Source organism: Opisthorchis viverrini, assembly GCF_000715545.1.
Source record: "Opisthorchis viverrini unplaced genomic scaffold opera_v5_219, whole genome shotgun sequence".
NCBI lineage: Eukaryota > Metazoa > Platyhelminthes > Trematoda > Opisthorchiida > Opisthorchiidae > Opisthorchis > Opisthorchis viverrini.
The window spans coordinates 866,619-887,272 of NW_008751875.1; the positions used below are offsets into that span (position 1 = coordinate 866,619).

General features: G+C 46.3%; 1 protein-coding gene across 1 annotated transcript; it reads left to right on the plus strand.

The window, feature by feature from the left end:
• Positions 1-1,748: 1,748 nt before the first annotated feature.
• Positions 1,749-19,964, plus strand: T265_08444 (hypothetical protein; the record flags this gene model as incomplete). The annotated part of the gene is made up of 4 exons (XM_009174245.1): positions 1,749-1,920; positions 15,708-15,838; positions 18,857-19,039; positions 19,959-19,964. The coding sequence occupies 4 exons, from the start codon at positions 1,749-1,751 to the stop codon at positions 19,962-19,964; spliced, it is 492 nt and encodes a 163-aa protein (XP_009172509.1).
• Between the last annotated feature and the right edge of the window lie 690 nt (positions 19,965-20,654).

Genomic DNA, 20,654 nt, shown 5'->3' on the forward strand with positions numbered 1-20,654 from the left:
GTCATTGTTGACGAGTACCAGTGGCTTATCAACCTACAGCATGACACTGGTCCGATATGGGGGCCAAGGTGGTTCCGAAGTTCATGCGGTTCACCAAGCCTACACAGTCCATGGTTCTCATATCTCTGGCTCGTCCTTCTCTAGTCCGTCGCTTTCTAGAACTACTCAATCCAGTCAGTAGAATGCCCAAAAGAAGAGGCCCTCATTCTCGTGATGGCACTGCGGCGCCTGGCACATCGTCAGACTGTACCCTTACAAACAACATTGGTGCCGAAAATGCAAGACCGTGGGTCACAATACAGATACTATCAGGGACACTCATCCAGTATATCCCACGGAGCCTCAAAGCAGCAACCACACCTCCAGAATTCCAAGTTGGTGGGCTCCGCCTTTAGTCTGCGTGCAACGCTTTAAGTTGGTGCCCCATCTCACCAGAAATTCCTCGCTGTTCTGGTCAATAAACGTCCGGTAGGACTGCAGATGGACACTGCGTCGGACATCACCATTATATCACATATGCTTTGGAGCACGCTGGGACGACCTCCTGTCGGGCGCTCATCCAGAACTGCCATCAGTATCTGTGATGGTGTGCTGCGGCATTCCGGGGAATAGCAGTGCTGTATCTCATTCAAGGGAACGACATTCACTTGGTCATGTTACTTGGCAGCTGCCGAACTGAGTTTTCTTGAAGAAATCAGAAAAACCTTGCCTCTTTCAACCGTCTTGGTTTGGCAGGTGTCCCAATAAGTTCCATCTGCAATGTGGTCAGTTCCCGATTTGCTGCCCCAGATCGATCCGGTGATATCATTCGGCGCTTCGCTAGGGTTTTCGAGCCTGGTCTTCGTTGTCGTTCCACCAAAGGGGCAACTCTCCAACTTCGACTGGATACTATCTCAGTAGTTCGCCCCAAGAAGCCAGTCCTGTAGGCTTCCTTGCCGCAGTTTGATGCAGAACTTCAGGTTTTTGCTCGACGATACGTCCTATCTCCAGTACCTTACTCCAATTGGGCAGCAATAATCATCGAACTGAAGGGGCCTAATAAGTCAGTCCGCATTCGTGCCGATTTCTCAACAGGCCTGAATGCAGCCCTTGAACAGTACCAATACCCAATGCCGGTGCCCGATGATTTATTCACTATTATGAACGGCGGCAGTTGTTTCGCCAAACTTGACCTGACCGATGCATATTTGCAGATTGAAGTTGCCTCGGACTCCTGATCTCTGTTGGCCATAAACACGCACCGGCGTCTGTGTGGATACAAACGTTTACCATTTTGAGTCAGGGCGGCCCCTGCGATCTTCCAGAAGTCGATAGATACTATCCGCTCGGGTGTTTCAGGTGTGGCCGCGTACTTGGATGAGGTCCTGATTTTCGCTGGCTTTCGCCCTGAACTACGCACGTGAATCAACACGGTGCTTCAGCGCATCCGGGACAATGATAATCGCCTACGTCCTGAAACGGGTCAGCTCTTCGTGACGGCCGTTAGGAATCCCGGGTTCGTCTTCGGTGCATCCAGTAGACACCCTGACCATGAGAAAATACCACCTATTCAACAGATGCCGGCAATCAAGGAGGTTACCACCCCCTGTTCCTTCTTGGGCCTCACCAGTTACTAATAAGCATTTCCGCTTGCGCTGCGCAGTGTCCAGCGGCCGCCCAGTCACCTACCGAAAAAGGACGTGCCTTTGGGTTGGTCGGAAGAATGTGAAACAACCTTCTGCAAACTCAGGTATATGCTCATCTCTAAAATGCTTTTGATGCAGTATGATCCCAAGCTGCCGATAGTCGTGGCAGCCGGTGCTTCCACTTACGGTGTCGGCGCTGTCATCTTTCACGTTTTTCCTAACGAAACTGAGAAGGTGATCATGCGTTCATCCAGGTCGCTTACCCCAGAGGAACAAAAATACGGCCAAGTTAAGAGTGAGGCTTTGGGGCTTGTATTTGCGACAGGTTGATTCCACAGGTTCATTTACGGCCGGCGATTCACACTCCTGACCGACCAAAAGCCATTGGTGTCGAACTCTAGCTCGAAATCCGGCATACACGCTTATTCTGCGAATCGCCCGCAACGGTGGGCGCCCATCTTGCTAGGCCATGACTTCGAAATCCAGTATCGATGCACGGAAAATTTCGGCCAAGCAGATGCACTCTGGCGACTTGTCGGCAATCATACTGCCTCAGAAGAAGACTCTGTCATTGCGGCCAGCCTGCAGTTGCTCCAAACAATCCGTGCCTTACCAGTGATTGTTACGGATATCCAGTGTAAAACTTTGGTTTATCCGACTCTGCAACAAACGATGTATTTTCTAAGGACACGTTGACCGACCCAACCCCTGGACGAAGACCTCAAACACATTTTCCACCGTCAGGATTCCTCATTCATCTTTGGCGACTCTTTCGTTTGGAGAACGTGCCTCGCTCTCTACACCATCGACTCCCGAAGGAGTTTCATTCGGATCATCCTGGAATAAAGTGGATGAAATCAATTGCACGCAGCTACACCTACTATCTACATATGAATCGCGATATCTCTGACTTGGTCAACGCCTTCTTCAAGTGACCAGAGGTTGTGACGTCGTCCAACTAGTGGCGACGAACACCATACGAGCCCTGTCTGGCCTCTTCAGCCAGCACGGCTTGCCAGAGACTTTAGCGTTCAACATTGGATCACAGTTCAGCTCCGGCATCCTCTAATAGTCTTGCATGAGGAACGCCAGCACACACTTCCGTTCGCCACTGTACCATCCACGTTCAAACTGTCAAGCAGAACGTTTGGTCGACACGTTCAAGCGGGCGCTACTCAAATACGGAGGAGGGGAAACACCCGTCGAAGTCCTCCAGAGAGCTTTCGGTTGGCCAAGACCTCTGGACGTGACAGAAGAACCAACTGCGTCTGCGACATCTTAATGAGCCACAGCATTCAGTAGTGACAGTCCGCTTGAGATACTTTTTGACATGAAATGAAGGACAGAAGAACCAACTGCGTCTGCGACATCTTAATGAGCCACAGCATTCAGTAGTGACAGTCCGCTTGAGATACTTTTTGACACCTTTGAAATGAAGGCGACCACAACTGACGGTAGCACAGAACGCCGGGGAACCAGCCCTTCTCCCAAGAACGTGGACAGATCGCCGTCGAAGCCAAATCATCCATTTTTTTCCTCAAGGAGAGGTGTTGGGATGCGGATTCATTTTTCGATTTAATGCCAAATTATTTTTCCTAAACTTGTGATTTTTTTAATTTCGCCCCGTTTTGTCACGTTACACCTCAATCGCGCTACATTCCTATCAGCCAGTTAGGCTGTGTGCGCGCTAACTGATTTATCGCTCCCCAAGGTCATCCAATATATGTATACATATATATACAACAGTGCTCCTGTCGTATTTTGTCTTTGGTTGAGGCAGTAAAAGTCCTCCTCTAAAGGTCACGTGTCTCTCTGCACTAGGAGTGGTGGGGCTCGTGTCGTAGCTGGGGATTTGCACGCTGGTCCTCAGGTCGCGCATAGCCGTTGATTATACCCACTTCCGTACATAACATAAATCCAGTGGACAATTTTTAACGTAGTGGATTTGGGAGGAAGCCGGTACACTCACCACTGATCTCTGTGGAAGTCGTCTCCCCTGTGACTAGTTTTCGCCGTGGCTACTGTCGCGAAATAGCAGTTTCCAAATAAATGTTTAGTTGTTACAGCATCCACTTTCGCATGAGGAAATAAAGCCGATGGCTTCGTAGTGCGACATTCCAGAATATCTGTGTGCATGATATCCGGCCTTCGAAATAGAGCGATTCCAATGAGCTTGCTGGAATAGAAACTCCAAGTCCGGCGTAGAGGTGACTGTGTGCTACATGATGCCAGGCACAGGTGAACTTTTAGCTCACCTCCAAATTCTGCTGGTATGATACTTGTCTGCACAGTAACGGTGTCGGTAACTTAAGTAGGACGCTTCCGGATCCGGGATGCGCGGGCTTGGATCCTCCCAAGATAACGCAAATAGTCAACTCCACCAATGGTAAGATACTAATTAATGCCAGATGGACAATTTCGTTTTTAGGCGACTGGATATCCCGGCAAAGTCCAGTCAACGAATCACGTACCATTTTTGGCGAACGCAAATAATGTAGGCCAGAGGGTTGCTTTTTCTTTATTTCTTATATATTTTCCCGTTCCGATGTTTCAGTTTCGTGCCCACACCGCCATTCATGTTTTTGATCTATACGTAATCCCCCTTTGGCCTATTCGTTGCATGTCCTGCCTAGATAAAAGCGCGGATTTCAACGTCTCGTTGCAACCTCGCCTTGGGTCTGCGTGGACTCTTGGAATCCACTAGGAATTAGCAGTTTAACATCCGTTGTATAAAATCCGGCGTCATCCCACAATTTGAGGCCGGTACAAATCGATTATTGTGTTATTGTATTCACTGCCACTCTGTTCCTGGTTTAACTCCAGTTAAGTGGTTCCACTTTTGTGGACTTTCGTCTGACTCAACTGTGGTCTAAGTAATTGCTAGAAAAACTCTCATATTATGCCTACACATTCACTCCGTTTCTCATTTTACTCAAAGAAGTACATGGAAGGTACCCTAGCCTCTGGAACCTCCTTAATTCTAGTGTAACGAACTCGGTTCCGATTAGGCCTTAAATGTATTATCCATACGTTGCAGAGCGCCTTGCACAACAGTCCACCAAATATCTAACCGCCGCAAGATTACCTGCCGCGGACACTCCTCTGCATGTCATAACACCCAAAGATGCAGCTAGTACACTGAAAGGATTCAAGTTAACAAACTAGCCTATTCCACGAATGAGGAGACAAGGCCCCTTAACTTCGTGGGTCTCCTTGGAACAAAGCCAGCAGTATCCACCTCGTATAATCAGTCTTCTAAGCCATATGAATCAGCTGTGACACTGGAAGATGGCGAGGCTTACAAACGCGGATAACTGAGGAAATGTTACTCCATTGTTGCATGGATTTCTGAGAGCTTTATACAAAACTCAACTGGGCATCATAGCTACTGAACCGTAAATGAGCCGCCATGCGGCCGATTTGCACAAATAAAGTTGATGAACACTATCCGCAATGTGTTCAGACTTGGCGGCTGACCTGCGAGTTTCCAACACGTCTTCATCAGTGCACATTTTTAATGCTAATTTCAGACCCACACACTCACCCCTATTTGCTCTTTTGGCACTATTTTTTAGTTCATGAATAAAATTATCTTACAGGCAGTTACATGTATAATAAAGTGATATAAAATAATATTTGCGCCGATGAAAATTCGTATAGGCATACCAGAATCTGGTACATTTGGCAAGAGGACCGACGGTGCTGGTCACTTTCATTTTCGTTTTAAACCTCTCGCGCACTACATGGCTTGGTTGGGTGCTTCAATGCCGCTCAGTGAAGCAGTATGTCTTCTTTTGGCGCTACATATAAATCTCGAACCTTGTTGCCTAAATTGGCGTTTTCGCCTGCGGATGAATAAGTGACAATAAGAATGGAAGGAAAATACATAGCGTCAAAATTTGGTGCCCCGATTCTGTTTTTGGGACCGGAAATCCTTACCACACTTACTGGGGCGACCTGTCATCATAGATAATTCCTTTCAGCCCACGTTGGGAACGAGGTTGAGGCAAACGCACCTGAGAGATTTCTAAATCATAATAAATATCCCCTTTTTATAGGACCGTTTAGCTGTGACTCTCTGCGCTCGCTCAGATATAACAGATCAGCCTCCGAAAATTTGTTCATCCACTCTGAGGCCTTAGCGCCGGTTGGATGTTGCAGTCATGTAACCGGTGGCACAAAGCACGATCATTTACCTGCCTGGTTCTGCCAGATTTGAGCCGGCCCCTTTACTGAAACAACTACCATTTCAAAGCAACTGTTTAGATGCCTCGCAGTGGCAAATCCCCAAGAATTTCTCTAATATTCTAACTCTCTGCAGCATACACTGTCTCACCCCCCCTGCGCCACTTCAATCTACAGGCTATTTTTGCTGAACTTTGTGCGAAAATTTCCCGGCAGCTAAAATAGGCTGCTTACAGTAGTACTCCGTGGCTTATTGCTGGGCCCCTATGACTTGACGAGGGCGAAGAAACGGCAGAACATCGTTACCCAGAAAATCAGGGAACCCAGCAAAACCCCTTTGACAGCGTGGTCTTTATCACACAGGGCGCAGCCACTTTGTGCAAATATATGGTTTCATGATTTTGCATTCCAAAACTGAGACTGTATAAGGCGATCGACAGAAACAATTGCGTTCAAAAATCATAGGTCTGCTTTACGCTCATAGCTGTCCCTCACAGGCCTAGCGCACTATTTCAAGACCACGAACCTGAAATAATTAGGAAACCGTCGTCTTCTGCACCTAAGTAACCGCACTCCCTAAAAAGCCTTCCAGGGAGCCCGGTACATGTGAACCACCCCCCAAATATAAAATTTCGAAGGCCTCCTGGCACCGTGCTCATATCGTTCTCACGTTTTACGCGGCTCAAGACATGTGCAGTAACTGGACACCCTCTTTTTTAGCTCATAGCTACAAGGCGATGCTGTTGGGTAATTACCTACACAATGGCGGCTATCCGATACATTTCAGGAAACGAAGTCGTCCATCCTTCTAAAGCAAGGTTTCTGCAAGTGAACGGATGGTGGATGGTAACGTGGAATCTCTCGCTAATCTTTTTCACATTTTCATGCCAGTGCATACATTGATATGGTTGCTCCACACGTTTTTCCGTCTTATTCTGACTTAAAGCGCCACCAAATAGTTTGGCCTTCGGAGCATAGATTTGTTCATCTTATTTTCCTAGCGAAAGAAATGTGGTGTCTAACAAAACTCAGACAACTATTATTATTGCTATTCTCGTTCTTCACTGAGAATTCGTAATAGCCCTTCATTGTCCACACGAGGCGCAGCTCACAAACTGCCATTTTGCCAAAACAGCATGTCCCATGAAAACCAAGCTGTACTTGAGTCAACGTTTCCTCGTCTTAATGAAGTCATCCGGGTCGTGCACGCATCTGCTTGACACATGGTGAGAAATGCGCTTCCCAAGATAAGCGCAAAAAACACGTTGTCCGAGAGGACTGCCTCATAACTAGATGCGTAGAGTCAGGTGGAATGAATCTCATCTAGCTCGAAGCTGTTTAGCAGTCTACGAACAGTTCAGCATAGTTTAAAGACGATTGTTATCCCCAGGTATATGCACGTATACCCAGAAACGTTGAAGATAACCTAACGGTTCGAAGTATTTTTTGAAAATAAACTTAACCTGGGCACTCATAAACAAAAGACCTAGCTACCAGGTACTTTGAACAACATTTGAAACAAATGAGCGCCATTCAGGGGTCGATCCTGTGATCATAGCGGCCTGTGATAGGCATTATCAATATTCTAATTGTAATACCGTCCCCAGTAGCAGCTTGCACAAGTGATAATGAGGCCGGATAATTCACGTACAAAAGAGGTGCAAGCGTCTTCCATTTGAATGATTGATGCACAGAAAGGTTGTTTTTAGGCACCATCAAAAAAGGGCATTACGAGAGTTTGGACAAAATGAACCGTAGAATAACGAATGACGTTTCGCACGCCTGGAAAACCCATCGCGACAGGCATATTGATCAGCCTCGTAAAGGTTATCTGTGATCAGTATTTGTCTCTCCAATTGACGCCCGCTTATAATTCGTGGAAAAAGAAATTCATATAGTTAAAAAATTCTCAAATTTGTCACAGATTTTTAACAACTGGAGTGCTTTGATCGTGGAATAGCTGGATGATGAATCCAGGAGGAAACTACATGTGCATCTTCGAGCAAGTTCAGTTGGAGGCCGCTCTGTCCACATGTCAAAAGTCCTCACTGAAACAGTTCGGCAGGGATGTTCTCCCACACTGGTCGACTATAACAAGGTCAACTCACAATAGATTGGCTTTTTTGCCAAGAACACCCGCCCAAGTTACCCGCCGGCCATGAACTTTCTCTTCAGTGTCAACGCTCACGCCACCAACAGTACCTACCTCGCCGGCCATCAGGTCGCTGGGGTGTGCCCTGATGACGTCCGTGTATTCCTTCAAAATTGTGCCACTCCGAGTCTGTTTACCGTTCCTCTAGGTCTGCCCTAGTCACACTTTCACAGAAATCCACTCTTTAAGCCACTAGATCACTCGTCACTTTCAGAAACCCTATTTCACTTGTCAGGCGTTCAATCTAGCCTCCTCATCGGGGACCCCGAAAAACGGCATAATTACGCTGAATTCGCCGGAGGAATTGCTCTGAGGCCTGTTTTCGTCAACTTCACCGGCACCTTGCTGAAATTCACCAACGAAGTCTGCGTCCCACCTTTTTAAGTGTCTGGTTTTCCAGCCTTAATATAGATTAACCATGCAAGTAACAATAATGAATTGAATCCAATTTGTCACTGTCGAATATTTTCAATTTCTCGTGAGTGGAGTGGCGATGACCACCCATCTACTGTGGACTTCCTAATCTTGCTGGAATCCTCTTTAGTTAGAAGAATAACCTAACTAAGATGGATCCATCTAATAAAGGACAGTCTGTTGTTGATCCCAGGATAAACTCCTATCGGGATAAAGACGGCAGCTTCCTCTGAAGATCTGCTCGGGCCTTGTCCTAGCTTTAACACTCCCACCTGCCATCATGTTTTGTGACTACACATCAGGACTACCCTCTAGCTCCTGGGTTTCGTTCCGTTAAAAATAAGACACATGACAAGGTGCGGACGAAAGGGTACAGCAACAAAGTGGACATGTATTGGCAAGCGAACTAGCTTCCCCTGCTTTTTTTCAACCTACCGGACAAGGTCTAATAGTCTTTGCCCCCTACTGTGGTGCAAGCCTACTGAAGCCAATGACGGAACTACGTGCCCGTTGCTTTGTGGGTTTTCTTCATCGAGAACTCGTATTTTTGGCTACAACGAGGTGTGGAGAGAAGTAACAGAAGCCGGAACAGCAACTGGGAGATGAACTGGCCGCAGGCAAGTTTTTTGATCAAGCTGTCTCTATACGCTGCCGCTAACTCACGATATCTCCTTGCACGCGCAGTGAGGGGAACTGGCCTTAAATTCGCGTGCATTTGAATATGCGCCTGACCGTCACGGTTGAGCCACCTGAGCGGAGCAGGGGATGGTAACGATATGACAAACTCGAAAATGATCTCAGAATAATCTGACTGACTATAAATGGCGAAGTATGGTGCAGTTTTTGAAGCTATTAGGTGCGGAACCTGACGTAGCCGGGTGCTAATTCATTAATCAACTAATCAATATGTGTTAACACATAGATGACACGGAAATTTGTCTTCATAGTTAACCTTGTTTTTGGAGAAAATAGTAAGACAACAATCGTTAATGCACAAGAGGGGCATAATAAGAGCATTACGCGCTTCAAGTACGTCGGGGGGTTGAACTGCTTCGGCCAAGAGAGAGAGAGGTTAGGAACTCCTGCAAGTGAGTACTGACTTAGAAAAAAGTGAGCTTACTCTATAAGACTCCTACAATCGGCGAGTGACGCACCAAAGTTTATGTATGTATGCGTGAATCGCACAAAGTGAGCTTACTCTATAAGACTCCTACAGTCGGCGAGTGACGCACCAAAGAGTTTATGTATGTATGCGTGAATCGATTCACGCATTAGGGACGGCAAGGACAGACCCTCCTGGGTTAGTAACAACAGAGGTCGAAAATGGCGAATAATAAAGTGAGGTAAATTGCACTCCCATGGAGTTGAAGCAATCAATACAAACTCTTGATAGCCTTAAAGCACCAAACCCAGACAGATTATACCACAAGCTCAAATGGCTATTCCAAAACATTTCAACACCCCTGACACATAGAGTCGAGGGCTAACGATAATTACCAAAGACTAGTGTGGTTATAATCAGACATTTTCAAAGGGAATACAAATTTGGGGGGGGGGGTCACAGAGATTGCTGGCCGATCTGTTTGACATTAGTAGTCCTCAATGCCTTGGAAAGACTAGTCAAGCGTTTCTGTACACACTCAGAGGACCTAATCCAGCGCAACATTCGTTCGTTTGAAGGAGATCCTGCATTACAAACCCACTGATTGCCCGTGAAGCCTGACGTGAAATGAAGGGGGGCGTCGTGAGCCGATGCACACCGTGTCAGCAAGGCCCTTTGTCGGGTAGGGCCCATCTCGCTGCGAAGCTTAGTTCAACAGGCTGGAGTTCGTGGATCGCTGAGAAGTGGTTGGATTTCATTGTTCAACAACGAGCGTGAATAGTGCGAGTCAACGGCGCATCATTGATACGGAGAAAGGCCACAAATGAATACCACAAGCGGACTGATGTCGGACCCAAAATGTTTACAATATACGTTAACTCGATACCAATTCGCCTCTACTCAATTCGTATGCTATTTGCGGACAATGTAAAGCTATGAATAAAGAGGCTTCACTGAAAACAAGCTGGAACTTCAGAGCCATCTTAGCAGGCTGGCGGTTTGGTGACGAGAATTTAATACGAGCTCTAATACCGAAAAATCCAGGCTGATGATAATGAAATGTACGTGTAAACCTGAGAACCACGCCATGGAGCACGAAATTATATCAGAGGTGTCAATCACACGCCTCATGCAGGAGAATCCGAATTCGCACTCACACAACCTTTGGGAGTGGACCTAAGGCTCTGTGGATGCCCAGGAAAACTTTCCACCCATGGACAGAGGTTGCTGATTTTGGATTATAAGTACTATATTGCTCTTTTATTTGACAAACTCCCTTAAAATGAGTGGGCTGCGCATCTTCGAATTGAAGTCCTGCCTCAGGGTTTTCCGCTACCCTATATGTCTTTGAAACTTGAGAATAGGAAACTTGAATTTTTGTTGATGGGTTTCCTTACTCGCCTGGCTTTACCATAGCAAGCATCATAAAGGCACGAGATGCATTCGCCAACGTATGCGTCTGAACCAAACATCACTGTGGTTGAGGTCGTATCAGGAGAATCCGAATTCGCACCCACACAACTTTTGGGAGTGGACCTAAGGCTCTGTGGCTGCCCAGGAAAACTTCCCACCCATGGACAGAGGTTGCTGATTTTGGATTATAAGTACTATATTGCTCTTTTATTTGACAAACTCCCTTAAAATGAGTGGGCTGCGCATGTTCGAATTGAAGTCCTGCCTCAGGGTTTTCCGCTACCCTGTATGTCTTTGAAACTTGAGAATAGGAAACTTGAATTTTTGTTGATGGGTTTCCTTACTCGCCCGGCTTTACCATAGCAAGCATCATAAAGGCACGAGATGCATTTGCCAACGTATGCGTCTGAACCAAATATCACTGTGGTTGAAGGTCGTATCTTCACAAACACCTAGGTAACAGCTTCTTCGATCTGAAGACTTCTTTGAAGACAACGTCTTCGAGATTTTGACCACCGATGTCATCGTAGTCAAGCATGATACGAACTGGACCGTACCCGCAATGGGTTTATCCGTTAGAGAGTGTTAGAAAGGAACCAGAGTCAGAAAATCGACAGGACTTTTCGAGTTCAAAGGGCTTAGGGTGTCTGCTACGTTTGCCCGATCACCGTTTACCCAAGAGAACGACGTCTTTCACTCCCAACATTTGTTGGTGGAAAGTCTACGGAGTACAGGTACATGATGAGCTCTGGATAGCTTAGTGGCTAAAGCGCGCATTGCTGATCAGGAAATCTGTGGTTCGAAGCCAACCTATGCCTCTCAACTGCCCCTGTCTAGACTTGGGCAACCTGGAAGTATCAAAGCCCCCGTGCTTCCTTCAGGTGGCTTGGCAGCTAGGCACCGAAGGGTATTAGCGCTGAATGGTTACCTGCTAATCATTTATTTCACAGGTCATGATCTGGTCGAACGAAATGAAAGCGGCTATTGCCACTTTGGGCGCAGCTTTATCGCCAGGGTCCGTGTACTACTTTCTGCACGCAGTTGGAAACTTTACCCAAGTGGCGAACAGAGCTGAGAAATTATCCTCCTCGGAAGTCTAAAATCGGGATTAGGAAGAGGACAAAATGTGTGTTCCTGCAAACTTTCCACACTGACCTGCCAAGCCGGTGCCCTGGGATGCAAAATTTTCTGGACAATGAGTGAAAACTTTGTCGCTAGTGTAGGTTTGCCGGGCCATTCCCCAGGGCGATACAGTCTACGTATACGAGGGTGGTTTCAGTAAACTTGCTGCCAATTAACTTAGTTGGGAGCTTTGCGCCAAATGTCACATGCTTGACATCTAAGGAGCCCTTTTTTAAAACTGTTCAGGTAATAGTCCATAGCTCATCATCTTGACACTCCCCTATGCTACTTCTTACCGTTCAGTACAAACGCAGACAAACTGAAGCACCTAATGCTAGCGAATGAACGATCGATCGTTCAGTTTCCACCGACTCATGTCAGGTCATTTTTCAAACCAGCTGCTAACATTGGTAGAGATTTCACCAGAATCCATAACTTTTGCCCTTCACCGGAGCACATCCTCGTTCATATGGAATCGTATAAATAAGAGCTAACTCAGGCAACTCAGTCGTGGTTACGCTTAATACACTGAGACTTTTGACCATGAATCTTAATAAACCATGACATTGTTTCTGGATCTCAACGTTGAACACCTTCTGTAGGCACCGGCTTTTAATACTCGTCGAGTGGATCAGTAGTAAAAAACTCCAGATTCCGATTATCCTCTGCTTGTAGCCGCAACGTGTCACAACCGGGCATTAGGACAGGACCGACCGCCATATTGAAAATTCAACCTTTTATGCATACACTAGTTTCAGCTACTGTCTTCACTTTGTTGTCCAGCTGCATGAAAGCAAGTCCAGTGCTATCACTTCAGCCTTGAACTTATTTTCTTGCTTGTTTGTTGAGTAAGATGGTTGTGCTTGGGTCTTTAAAAACGACACATTGTTCTGCCTAACCATGACCCATCTCGATAGGTCACGCAACCACACAGCTACAGAGAGAAAATTTGGTCTTTGTAGTATTTGTTTTTAGCCCTACGAATGCTGCATGACAAGCATTATTTGGAACTCTTCTAACTTGTCAAACAGGATTAAGCCCCCAGGCCATTCCAAGTCCGATACTCCATTGGATAATTTCTCCAGTGGCCAGCCGATTGCGACGCTAAGAAGCACCGGTGACAGAGGATTGTCTGTTCATACACCGGACATAGCTTCGAACCCATAGGTTTCTCCCGCATACCCGAACATGGAATTTCACTGACCGAGATTTATAGGTACACACTCGGCCAGAAGGATCCGGATCCACATTGTCCAGCTCGATGCAAAATTGGAAAGCCGAACTGAACTGTCCGCTTGCTGGTTGCCGCTCGCTGTCACGTAATTTTTCATGGGCGTGCAGTCAGTGGACTGTCTAGCCCTCTTTAATTCGACAGCGCAACATTCGAAAAATGTGTGAGGAACAGGTAATCTGATATGAATCTTCAACTGAAAGCTCAATAGATATCGAGTTTTCACGCGTTTGGTCCTGTTTTATACCTTCTGTATTTTTTATCGGACTGTCCAGCATGCCGAGTCAAGCCAAGAAACTCTCTCCAGCTTGGTGAACTAGTGTAGCGCACTGGTCGTGACATCCGTCTTGTTCCGCTACTGAGAGTTGAGTGTTGACCAATGGAAAAGGGTATCCTCATTGCGATGACTCTGTGAGAAGCTGGTATACCAACTATTTCGGGCTTGGTTCCGGATGGACATTGCTGTGGTAAAACGTTTCATCCCTTAAAGGTGATCTCAAATTGATGTTTCGTTGAAGAGATCACTCTAACTATGTTTAAAATTTCTTAGCGCCAGGAAGGCGGTATTAAACTTTTTTGGATTCAATACGTCAGATACAGTAGCGAAAGTCATTAAATTCCGTTCACTCCATTCTTCATTCGTTCGCTTCAACAGCGTGTGCTTCTGAAGAGCCAGAAATGTGGTGGATGACATTAAAAGTAAGTCTGCACAAGAACCTGTTGCATTAGCCGGCCGTGAGGTTTAAGACAAACATCCTTGCAGACGATTTGGACATACCTTAGTTTGCCAACTTATTCTTGACTCGCTACAGGTTTGATTCACAGGCGGTCACTTTCATTCTGAAAATGCGGCTGTTTCCATTGTGTACCATTACGTGGCGTCGCAAGGACAGTAGGACCTTAAATCATTATCAGTTCATTCTGAAAATGCGGCTGTTTCCATTGTGTACCATTACGTGGCGTCGCAAGGACAGTAGGACCTTAAATTCATTATCAGTCTTGTTGACAGTAGCATCATTGTTGACCACCGGTGTTTCTAGGTATCCTGTAGTGACCAGCTTTTTGTCACATGAAACTTTCATTAAGTTGAATGAAGAAAAGTTCCCGCGATGCGAAGCAGTTTCTTCAAAGAATTTATACTGATAAGCGATCGTGAGCACTGCCTTCTTTTTTCAGTAACATCACCTTATCTCTACTCATGGCCGTCTATATGGATGCGAATTCAACCACGCCTTTAGCTGCAGAAGTTATCAAGTCTATCATGCAGACGGCAGAAAAGGCTTGGTATAATCCAAGCAGTTCATATGGTAGCTTTATTTCGCATTGCCAATATCTTTCATTCTAGATAAAATTGGGAAAGTCGTAATTAAGAACGCGAGAAAGTCGATTGCTGGTCTACTTGATATCCATTGTGATGGTACGTACCCGTGTATGTGAAGTCAGTCAAAACAGACCTCGTTTTCACTTCCGGAGGAACGGAATCTAACTTTATGGTTTTCCATACAATTGCGAGCCTACCGTGGGGTTTCCTTCCACACGTAATCACCACCAATGTGGAACACCCTTCGGTACTTCGTCCTCTAGCGAAGATGGCAAAGGAAGGTCGTCTGGGTAAGTCAAAGTTGGGAAATTGTGGCTTTGTATATTACCTCAACTCTTCGTTGACATTCAGTGGCCTTTTGCTCAGATGCTGTGAAATATCAGTATCACTTTAAGTTAGCTGAGTAGTCACTAGCAGATCATGTGATGTCCGTGCGCTGTTGAGATCGGATGGTGATGTGGTGCATACCACTGACCGAAGGTTGGCATGATTACGCTCAGGTCCGGAAAGTTACTGGTTCAGACCTATTGCGAGGTTCATGAGGTACGCGTTGCCCATGGTTCCCACCGAGGATGCCGTGTTTTACGGCTTCTCAACGTTATTGAACTTTGGTCGGGCTTCCGGACTGGTCGGCATGTTTACCATGGCCCAATGATTCACCACCAGATCTTAATGTCAATGTAATCCATTCTTCTGACTGCCGGTCAGGTAATCCAGACTTAGGATTGATGGAAATCAGGGACTACGGCTTCTTGGTGAGCCCCAAGAAGGGCGAAACCATCGATGGAGCGTTCAGAGTTTCCACTAGTCATATGAGTAAGGTTATATATAAAGGAAGGGGCTTCCTCATGAACTCGAAACATTATTTATTAGGCCTGGCGAACCCAGCTATGATCCTCGCCTCACTCTGCTATCGCTTATCCACGAAGCGGCCGTGCGAGGGACTTCCTCATGAACTCGAAACATTATCTGTTAGGCCTGGCGAACCCAGCTATGATCCACGCCTCATTCTGTTATCGTTTATCCACGAAGCGGCCGTGCAAATTCGCGTGATCATGAAAACTTGTATTCGCCGAACGTTTTCCGTCTTACTTCAGGGTGTTATTTCACAGTTTATCCATGGTTCTTCCCCTCTATCATAGACCTAACCATAGTTCCGGTCGACCGACTGACTGGCATTGTCAATCCATCGGCTATCCTTGGCGCGCTTCGTCCCAATCAGACAGTCTTGATTTCACTGATGCTCGCGAATAACGAAACCGGAGCGATCATGGTACGTTGAGTAGTTTTTCCATCTCTTCATGCTTGTTTTGTGGTACAGCAGAGCTTATTGCTGTACCGGAGATTATTCACAGATGACATGATAATCTGATCTGACTGCTCCTTCATTAACACTGACAAGTTAGCTATATAAACTCAGAGTAGATAAGGTCAGATGCAAGCGCAGATCACTAGGAAAGCTCCTTTAGATGTCATGAAGCCCTTTGGACTTTAACTCAGTTTTATGAGTGTTCGTCATCCAGTTCGCTGCTTAGCGACCGTCTTCAACAGCCATAATTTATAAACTTCCTCTAATGAATATGACTATATGAATATGATGTAGCTTGTCACTTGATGGAACGTGAGACTTTGGTTACCGATCGGTTCATTTTATTTGCCACCCTTCGTGGTGCATTACTCCTTAAAAGGGCCGCCCTGTTAAAGTGATTGAGAACAATGTGGACTGTCTTTTTACTGTTATTTCTAAGAACACTTTCTCTCAAAGCCTAGGAGACTCCCCAGGCCTCATAGTCTGCTGAAACGACAAATTGAACGTCCCATACCAAGGGCGTTTCAGATTTACCAATAGATGTTGGACAACTGGTGTCCAAAGCAATTCCCATACACTGTTCTGCCACATTAGCCGACTTTTTCTGATGGGATTTGCTCTGAGTTGGTGAATGAATTGCTCTAGGGCACACGGCAGTGCCATTTGTCCGTATGTCACAGTCACTCTACGAATTCAGAAGAGTGGGGCTGGCGTATGAAATAAAGCAGTTCCAAAATCTGACGCCTTTCTCACGGGTGTCATTGTTCTCCCCATTATTTTGTTACACATCGTACGTTTCATGGTTTTTATTTGAGGTTCATTTGGGCATCAAGGGAGTTCGTAACAGTCCCGAACGTCTGAAAAATTTGCTCCAGAGAAAAGTGAAAATGTTCACTCTCAGACACCGGATTCAACTGAACTTTCACTTTTGCGGCGGGTAACGCTTCCAATACGGTTCTTATCGCTCACCGTCCCTCAAGACCGCTTAGGTCGTCCCGTGATTCACAAGACAGGGAAGTCACTGGCCCTCAGTGTGGGCCTTAAAGCAAATCCAGAACCCACCACCTCAGCTTGTCTGGCATGCAATCCCAAGGCTCAGATGAGAGTTCACACGTAGTACAGATTGCCTCATTGTTCCGTGCACTCTCGTGAGGTGCACGGCACACTCATTCTCCATCACCGGGTGCGCGTAAATAATTCACATAATATCGTATAATGACTACGATGCGTAATATCTATACTGAGCCAATCTCAAGTTTTTAAATAAGGTGTGACAGTCATGATTTTGTTTGTTCAGCTCAGCAATGTCAGCTTAGGTTGTTATTGGGCTACTCGTTCTATTAAATTATTAAGTTGGCCGACAATTTCCAACGCATGAAGTTTAGTCACATGGTCACATGATGCAACAACTAGTAACCTAACGCCGATGGGAACATCCCATTTCGGAGAATACCGCGTCCATCGGATGGAAAGGCAGTTTGGAACATCTTGTTGAAACTTCAGGGAGGGGGAGATGGCTCAGTGATTAGAGCGCGGATTTACTGACCGGAAGGTCCGTGGTTCGAACCCGACATCTGCATCTCGACTTTCCCCGTCTGGGTTTGGGCAACCTAGCAGTATCCCAGCCCTTGTGCTTCCTTCTGGTGGTATGGCAGTTAGGCACGGAATGGGTGCTTGTGGGCCGATATACTGTAAGGCTGCCCAACCTAGATAGAAGCAGTCGGGATGGAGAGGTTGGGTTCAAACCATGGACCTTCCGGTCATCATCGTCATCGACAGCATGACATCAGTGTCCAACACCGATGCTTCACTGCCTTATTTCCGGTCAGTAAGTTCGCTCCTTAACCCCTGAACCATCCATAGCTCAGTGTGCAGTCTTACTTGTCCTGGCGTAAGTTAATCTGTCTGTCGACTACTCACTCGCAGATGAATAGCACTGCGGACGGACCTTCCGGTCATCATCGTCATCGACAGCATGACATCAGTGTCCAACACCGATGCTTCACTGCCTTATTTCCGGTCAGTAAGTTCGCTCCTTAACCCCTGAACCATCCATAGCTCAGTGTGCAGTCTTACTTGTCCTGGCGTAAGTTAATCTGTCTGTCGACTACTCACTCGCAGATGAATAGCACTGACCAGAAGGTCGCGGGCTCTGTTGAAATTCGTGAGACATACCGTACTGACTCCGGACAAAGATGCAACAGCCATGCAGCGATTCTTGGCTTTTCAGCATGTATTGACTTTACCTGCGAGGCACATTCAGGATCCCCTCATCACCTACAAATTCTAACTTACAGTGGCTTGACCAATAAAGCCACTGTATATCTTCTATGTGATGTACACTGAAAACTGAGGGGTAATATCGCGAAAGTACTATAAAGTTCTCGAAAAAAGACATTTTGCTTCTTTTTCGTTGATCCCATCTCAGAATAGACCCTGTCAGAAAGGTCCTCCCTTATAGTGGGCTTCTGGGGGAGACAGACTTAAGCTAGCACCAAACCCCCCGTCCACTTTTATTCTTTCCTTCACAAGGGATCGCTCAGCTGTAACACCCTTCAGGTACCTAGCTGCCATGCCATCCGAAGGAAGCACGAGGGCTGCGATACTGCCAGGTTGCCCAAGCTTAGACAGGGTTAGTCGAGAGGCAGAGGTCGGGTTCGAACCACGGACATTCTGGGCATCAAATTCGTGCTGTAACCACTTGAACCATCCTGCCCCCTCTTTACAATAAGGCCTTCAAATAAATTATAGTTGTACGGCCGCGAAACATCAGTGTTGAACACTAATGTCCTGTTGTCGATGATGATGATGATGTGATGATGATGATGGCAAGCAACTGTACCTTTTTTCTATCTCCCTGTTGCTTTCTTATCTAAATTCATAAGATACTATTCTCCTTCAACTACCATACTCGTGCCTCTTCTCCCACGAGTTCTTTCGCTAACTATTTCCGTCTTCTCTGTCCAATCTTTGCTTTGTCAGCCCGTCGGGGATGTTGTTCGTGCTGTTCGTGCCTGGGAAGCTCAATTATACAAATCCACTGACAACCTCGCTCCATCATCCTATCGAGTTTTTATTCACTCGGATTTGGCACAGGCCGTGGGAAAACTCGATGTGAATATCAGAAAGCTGGGCATTGACTACGGCACGATCGTCGGGCATAAGGTACATCTTGTGTTGTGTTTGAGCGGTTAAAACTCTTTGTGATTGCTTGTTTATCCAATAATACAGCCTGTGGTGGTTCGACGCCGCCAGACCACCTGCTGTGGAAGTCTATGGGTCTATTCGGTTACCGAATCCGTTCTTGTCTGTGAACAGCACTTATTTTTCGTGTTTTTTATTGTCGTATATCTTCTAAGACGATAAAGCTGCGCTGCAGGTTGTGCACGGGTTTCTAGTCAGTATATCATGTAGTAAACTGCTTGTTTTTTATGATGGTTGTGAGTGCCTTGGGGCTCGAGCTAGCTCAGTGGTTAAGGCTCGAACTTACTGACCGGATGATCCGTGATTCGAACCCAACCAGTGGATCTCGACTACTCTCGTCTAAGCTTTGTCAACTTGACAGTATCCAAGCCCTTGTACTTCCCTTGAGTGGCACGGCATCTGGGCTTTGCAGTTGAACATTCTCAATATATGGTATGTACGTGGCTTGTTCGTACGAGACAATTCGGAGAGATGACCGGAGCAGGGGGTCCTCAGAATGGCCTGTTCTTGGGAAGAGGGAACGGGAGAAAGAGATAGTCCCAAAACGAGTGACAGAGATAGATGAATGGTCAATGCCAGGTTGCATTATCCGGAGATAGACCGAAGACATTTCGAATGAACACCTTGTGTCAAAATACTGACGAAGGCGAAATTAGCTGCCGGCTACTGCTGACAATTTGTCTATACGTATTCAACAACCATCCCTTACGGTTTTCCAGTGTTTTATGTCATCTCTGGTCTCATTTCTGTGCCATGCAAACTATTTTGTGCTTTCTAACACCAGATCGTTTTTTTTTCAAATTGCATCAAGGGCTTCTGTCTTCGTAAGGTTAGGATTGTTTCTTTGTCCTCATTTTTATAAACTTACTCCCATTTTTAGACGTAATACACTACTCGACCCCCATGTTAGCCAAAAGGTTTATAAGTGGTGCTTTTTTGAATGGTTTATCCGTGTAACCGTACAAGACAGTTTGGGAAAGTAGTTGTCCTCACGGCCCGCTTGAAGCATAGAATTCCCCTCGAGTCATACGCTCACAGATTTCATTTCAGTCCGTGCACTCGCGTGATTTAACTTCCCATTGATTGATCAGCTGATCAGTTGAGCTGCTCCAACTGCTCTGGTGTGGAACACCCGAGCCTCACCCGTATACCTATTTTTTGCCCTTGATGCTCATATCACAATGGCGTGCAAATCGATATTTCCTACGTTGGGACATACCACTTATGGAACTCGAATGACCGGCACCGGGAATGCTGGGGGAAGTCCGCCGTTTCTTACATTAGCTAATGGCGAGCCCTGAAGAGGAAGTTGGAGCTGTGATTTGCCCGCCGACTGTCAATAAGTGCCAATATTCCGCTCATCACAATTCCGCAAGAGGAAACATTTCCCCAGCATTTTCGAGCTGCTAACCTCTCTGCACGCCAATACTAAGCTCAGCTCGGAGAACGATACAAACGGTGATTCCCCGTCCCTTGGTATTCTGATACGATGAAACCGTTCAAAGACCAGCATTTCGCAAGTACACCAGCTTATCGCCGATTCGATATAACCGCAGCCTGGTCAAAACGTTGTACC